Source organism: Saccostrea cucullata, unplaced genomic scaffold, assembly GCF_032062105.1.
Source record: "Saccostrea cucullata isolate Sc308-1 unplaced genomic scaffold, CSIRO_AGI_Scuc_v1 ctg15101, whole genome shotgun sequence".
In the NCBI taxonomy this organism is placed as follows: domain Eukaryota; kingdom Metazoa; phylum Mollusca; class Bivalvia; order Ostreida; family Ostreidae; genus Saccostrea; species Saccostrea cuccullata.
Window position 1 is genome coordinate 3443 of NW_026941651.1, and position 6592 is coordinate 10034.

Sequence of the window (6592 nt, forward strand, 5' to 3'; positions counted from 1 at the left end):
TTTCTTGTCACAGTGGTTAGAGTGTCTGCTTTTGAATCGCGAATGAATTAGACAATATTTACGTCGCGGGTTCCAGTCCCACTGTGGGTCGTGGAGACCGGTCTTTCGAATGAGATTGAATAAACCGATGTTCTGTGTTTGTGCTGGCTCGGAAAGATCACTCACTGTTTTTCATCGGCAAGTGATGTCATCTCCATATGAGTGCAAAGCTTTCGAGAGGGACGTTAAACAACATTCAATCAATCAATCATCTAAAACATTTCAAAGTGGTGAATTCTGTGTTGACCTTAAGTACAATCTGTTTTTAATTAACTGGTTTGACTTGTTTACTTTCCTGCGAAAGAAAAAACTTCAGGAGCGCTGTGGAAACAATATATTTTGGAAGTGGTGTAAAACATGTGGACACTTAGTACTTAAAAAGTTTGTCCCAAAATGTTGTAGACAAAGAAAACGGTTCAGTTACTCTTCGCTAAATAAAGTTTCGTTTCATGACATAGTAAAAAGCATCATTTCATGATCATGCATGGCTAGTTTGTTGACATCATCACGTTTAAAAAAAGAAAATGATGACAAAATAAAGAAAGCATATAAATGTACCAGCGCACTATGACAAGCTTAAAGAACGTCTCGTATAATGTCATGATCACTTTATAATTTCTGTCCCATGTGCTTAAGATGCGACCCTTAGGCATGCAATTATATTTTTATATTTCAAAAACAACTCTTGAAAGTGGGATTAATTGAAATTCATTATCGTTATAGTTTTTTTACTAAATAAAATTTCAGACGAAATTTAGTGGAAAGATCGCCTTACATTGTATGCAGCAGTATGTAAAACTGATACATTTAATTCATTCTAACAATGTATCAAGGTCTTCTTTTTTATGTTTTGCTCATACGATGTGTTATCGAAAATTGACACATACGGATCAGACTTCGTGCAAAGCTTCTGTGAACCATCTTATTAACTGAGAATATTAAAGAGTCACAGTCAAAATCAAAATTAATTTTGACGTCAAGGCGGCACAGTGAGCATACCTAAGATTTTGTATTGCGCTCTTAAAAACGCTTTTCCAGACTAAAAGCAATGCAATGCAATGCTGAAAGAATGGCAACTACAGAATATGTCTGAAGGTTTGCTTTTGTTCATTTCAGTGGTATATTTTTATTTCGTTACCATGGTTGTCACAATGATGTAGATTGATGTACATAGCATTTGTGTTGACCTATTGAATTGTTTTATTAATCAAAAAGAGATGTGATTTCTTAAGTAGTAATGTCGTATGATGTCTATATGTGACATAAAAGCTTGGTGTCTGTTGATATATGTTATAAGTTGTGCATCTATTGATCATTCTATATAAAAGTCGTATGCATGTGTGTACATAGTTTTGATATTTTCCCTCGTGATTTGTAGATCCCATAAATGGTTATATTTCTTATTATGAATCACTCTACCTTCATATTTAGAGGAACATACTGTAGATTCCTTATTTTTCACGTTATCTTGTCTTTATTATGGCGAAACGGGGCCACTTTTAAACTATGGATCATTATTCAAGCTTTATACACAATTACTAACCTAATAAACAAAGGAATAGTCAAATTATAAAAGATAAATGTTGAAAGACGGATTCTGTGACATTTATCAAATCCATAATAATTATTGTTTTCATATAAATAATATTTCATCGAATTACAATATATATTCTTATTTTACTTTAATAAGTATTCACTATTGAGTGGTACTAAAGTTTATAAAGTAGCTAAACATTAAAAGATATTGATAAAAGCAACATCATTTAATGTTGCCAATTGTATGCGAGACTATTTAACGAAAATCAAGGTAATTCACGTATCCTGACTCTTAACACCCTTAAGTCGCCATTAAGCTGCCATTAAGCCATTGATTAAAGATGGTTTTCCGTCTTTGGGATGTGAATTTTATTCAAAATATTGTTAAGCAATACACATAATACCACAATACAGTATAAAATTTATTATACTATAGACATGTTTTGTAACGTATATGAAAATTGATGGTGTCTGAGTTAGAAACCTTTGCATACTTATTACTTTGTAAAAGCACACATTGCGTATTTAAAAAGTTCAATAACACACCAGATAAAATTTCAAAATCTCGACAAAGCTTAGTGAATAAGCGCTGAACATTCGATTATTTAATGAGAAGATATGCATCCAAATCGAAGGGAAATTACACAAGATGTTCACAAAATTTTCACTTCCTCTCTCCTGGCCATTCTATAAAGTACACAAAATATTGATAAATGTATTTCAGAAATGCATGTATTATTACGGATATATGCTACAATGGCTCTTTCTAAGTTAGATTTCAAAATAATTTAACATTTCTATTCAACAATTATAAGGAAAAAAGAAAAATACATTCTTTTGAATACTTTACATCGTATTATATGACATATGCGCAGAAATATGCATATTTCATTTAGTCTGAAACAAATTAAGAATCCCTCTTAAAGTTAAAGTTTATCCAAAAGTGAACTTAACGTAGAAGTTGTAAAATTTGTGCTGAATTCCTCCTAATTTCAACTTAAAGATATTCTTATCATAATTATCAAAATTCATTGATACTAATTTATACTTTTGTTGATTTTTTTATTCATTTATTTAGTTACCATCACATGGTTTTGTATTACAGGTCGAAAAATCAATCGACAAGCCGATGCAGTCAACTCCTCCATTTTTTGGGAAAGGTTTGCTACAACTTCTGATTCTATATTTTGCTCCGACATCACAAGTTTTTGTGCAAGACGACCATTCTCCCCACGAACTCCACCCACCATCAACTACTGTAAACAAATCGAAGACATTTAATCAATTAGCTAATGCATTTTCAATTCCAATACTAGTTCATCGGACGAACTCGAAACAAAGAATATCACGAATTCTTGTATATTTTTTTTAGGTATCTATTAGAAGCAGAGAGATATAGAAAAATTCGTTATTGTTTCCCTGCCACAAAACTGCCTGATACATTGTAGATGTGATAACTTCAACTTTTTTATTGTTAACTCCCTTTATGTGTGTAGAAAGGTACTCAATACAACAGTTTATAGATTGTCTTTATAATGATCACAATTTGTTATTTTCCATTTCTTCTTTAAACAGAAAATATGATTGAAAATATAATCCTGTCACAAATTTAAGTTCAGAAATATACAAAGGATGATGTGACATAACTACTATCAGGGGGGCCTTTTTCCATGACTAATAATACTTAATCTATAACGATTTTGATAGTTTTCAAACATGAGTGAATAAATACGATGTCTTTTGAATAGTTTCAATAGTTTTGACGAATTTCGATTATAAGGAATACTGCATTATCTATGAATTTTTAGCTCAACTGAGCCGAAGGCTCAAGTGAGCTTTTCTGGTCAAAATTTTTCCGTTGTCTGTTATTGTTGTCGTCGTTGTTGTTGTCGTCGTAAATATTTTACATTTTTATCTTCTTCTCAAGAACCACTGGGTGAATTTCAACCAAACTTGCTACAAAGTATTACTAGGTAAAGGGGATTCAAGTTTGTTCAAATGAAGGGCTACGCCCTTTTCCAAGGGGAGATAATTATGAATAAGAGAAAAATTAATGGCATATTTAAAAAAATCTTCTTAAGAACCACTGGTATAGGAAAAATCTTTACAATCCTCTTCTCAAGAACCACTGGGTCAGGAAAAATGAAACTTATGTGGAAACATTCTTAGGAAGTGTAAATTCAGGTTTGTACAAATCATGACCCCCGGGGGAAGGGCGGGTCCAAAATGGCCAACCAAAGTTTTACATAGAATATATAAGAAAATTCTTTAAAAATATTCCTCTCAAGAATAGCAAAGCCGTAATTGATCATATTCTTATGGAAGCATCCTCAGGTAGTGTAAATTCAAGTTTCTTCAAATCATGACCCCCGGGGGGAGGGTGGGGCCAAAATGGTCGATCAAAGTTTTATGCAGGAAGTATTTAGGAAAAATCTTTAAAAATCTTTTTCTCAAGAACCATTGAAACAGGAAAGATGAAACTCATATAAAATCATCCTCATGTGCTTTTTCCTAGCCGATGTGCCTAGGTGAGCGATGTGGCCCTTGGGCCTCTTGTTAGACCATATCAGGGCAAATGTCGGCCTGGTTTGTGATAATATGTTCTTTTATGGACAGAGAATAGCGGGTCTTAGTATAAATATATTTAAGCTGAACACTTCTCATAAATAGGCACTGTCAGACAGGTAATATATAAACCGTTCGATTTCGTTACACCCGATTGCACACTCGAAAAACTCGTGTCCGACGTGTAGTACTCCTTTCGTGGTCTTAGATTTTTTGCGTTCATTCCTTGCTTTTTATGTGCATTTTCTTTCTCTAAATAATGTATTGACTTGTATTTTTCGTGATACCTTTGTCCTGTTTTGAAAAAAAAAAAAATGATAATTTCATCGCGACCGAGTAGCATGGTTTTGTAAGATGTACGTCTACATTCGTCGGACCTCTACAGCAAAATACATTGAACTGATAAGCGATCTACTTCTTATACATGGATTGTAGGGAGAGCGTTGAGGAACAGGAAATATGGCAGACTATGCCTTTTTAAGAGTAGTGTTCAGCTTTAATAATACACATGGATTCTCAGGGTTGACGGTTTCGGGTCGAGAAATGCACATACTAAGAAATACGTTTAGACCCAGCGAATTACCCTCTAAACACGTTATAAAACTTTGAACTATATATAACTATCAATCAAATGTTTGTTCAATAAAAAAAAAATCTGAAATTTTCGTTAAAAATTTAATATTTTCTCCAGTAGTTCAAAGAATTTTTAAAAGGCCTTTTTACTTTAGTATAAAGATAGGGCTTGTGATACATTGAAACCCTCGTATGACAACTTATGGCAAAAAATTTGAATCAAAAATCGTTTTGATTTATTTTTCTCAAATTTCTTCAGTCAAGCTGTAATTGATTTTTTTCTTGGTATTATTTGTAATAAACATTATACCTTTCAGATGAATGGCCAAAATCGTTATAAAAGCTATAACGGCTATTGTCAGCAACACTCCAAGTACTATTGAAACAATCCTTTGTTTTTGTCCTTCAGCTTTAAAGTTCACCTCACCTAATTTTACATAAAAATATGAGTAATATGCATTGACATATTGTAACAAGTAATGAAATACAGTTTAACATGCCCCATTAATGTATTATGGAGACACTTTCTTAAAAGATCGTTCAATATTTCCCAAAAGCTGTGCTTCCTTACCTCTTTTCAAACCTTCATTTTCAGGACTAACCGAGGACATTGTTTCAGATAGAGTGTTTCCTCTTAAGCATGCCTTTATCCTTTTTATTTTATATGAGCTACACTGAGTATAAAACATTAAATTATATCAAGCTTATTTCAACGTATTTTTGTACTTTACAGACGTATTTCCTTGGAAGCATAATGGACCCTTTAAAAATGATCTTAAATTATATTTGATAAACTTTTTCATTGCTTTATAATTTAAAATTGCATTTCATTGGAGTGCAAGTTAGTCTCCCTCGTGGTTTTATAGTACCGTGAATTTCAATTCACTTAATTTAATTGAATTTTATTGCATGAAATTATTTTGGAGTGTGTATCATCGTCTTAATTCATTAAATTTCTTGTCGCAAAAACAGTGTTTTTTAGTGTTTGAAAAAGAGTGTTTTATTTCAAAGAAGAAAAGGGACTTTAATCTGAAAATCTGAACATTCCTTTTTCAAAATTATTTTAAATCGTGTATGTTATCGAAAATACTTTAGTAAAGTACAGTAATCAAAGTTTCAAAATTTTTACTATAGTGACAAAGTGAATACTGTAGTAAATGTATCCTTCCAAGTACTAAAGATTTTTTTTTCTAAACTCAAAATCATGAGCAAATTACTGTCTCAAAGCTTTGATGACAAAAAGCAGACGCCGGGTTTGAACGGTCGTCAGGGGATGTTCACTTCTCGATATCACTTGATCACACCTCTGATTTTTTGGAAGTCTGTGTTTGCTTTGCTCCAATGTTGCATTGTTTAATGGAGTTTTGCAATTGAATACTATTCGTTATCTCAATTTATTTCATACATGACCATAAAATGTTGCTTTTTGCTATGATAAGAATAAAAAATTAATTTCACAAAGAGAAACTTAGCTGTATTTTCTGTCTGCGACTTTTTGAGGATTATCCTCCTGTAAAGCTTTATGCTCTAAACTATATTTTATCATATTCTAGTGTGCTGTCTACATCATTGACAATATGAACATATGATAATCATTTGTATCCATAAAAAAATTAAATAGAAATTACCAATGAAATTTTAAATTTTAGATACCAGTTATTTACCGGTAAAAGCAAATTTTAGTAGTGTTTACACAAGACATTGAGTGATTTTATTAAGATAACATAAATCGTTATAAATTTGCCATTTGTTTTTTGAATAGATAGTTGGTGGTAGCTAAATTTAGTTTTTAAAGTTTAATTAATGTTTAGCACGGAGTTAGCTCAAAACGATCTTAATTAAGAAAATGTTTGGACATCCTAATCAGAAGAACATTAGA

General features: G+C 31.9%; 1 protein-coding gene across 1 annotated transcript; it reads right to left on the reverse strand.

Moving 5' to 3' along the window:
* Positions 1–2136: 2136 nt before the first annotated feature.
* On the reverse strand, positions 2137–5364 carry LOC134258208 (ectin-like). The gene is made up of 4 exons (XM_062740751.1): positions 5285–5364; positions 5024–5140; positions 2658–2831; positions 2137–2262 (listed from the first exon to the last, which is right to left on the reverse strand). Exons 1-4 carry the CDS (start codon positions 5322–5324, stop codon positions 2240–2242), a joined length of 354 nt encoding a protein of 117 aa, XP_062596735.1. The 5' UTR covers positions 5325–5364; the 3' UTR covers positions 2137–2239.
* Positions 5365–6592: the final 1228 nt, after the last annotated feature.

Bases quoted from the DNA above. Each gene is read 5' to 3' on its own strand.
- LOC134258208 (XM_062740751.1), bottom strand. From the start codon at position 5,324: ATGTCCTCGGTTAGTCCTGAAAATGAAGGTTTGAAAAGAG. The intron at 5,141-5,284 runs GTAAGGAAGCAC...ATGTAAAATTAG, and splicing joins AAATGAAGGTTTGAAAAGAG to GTGAGGTGAACTTTAAAGCT. The intron at 2,263-2,657 runs GTAACTAAATAA...TGTACTTTATAG, and splicing joins TAATACAAAACCATGTGATG to AATGGCCAGGAGAGAGGAAG.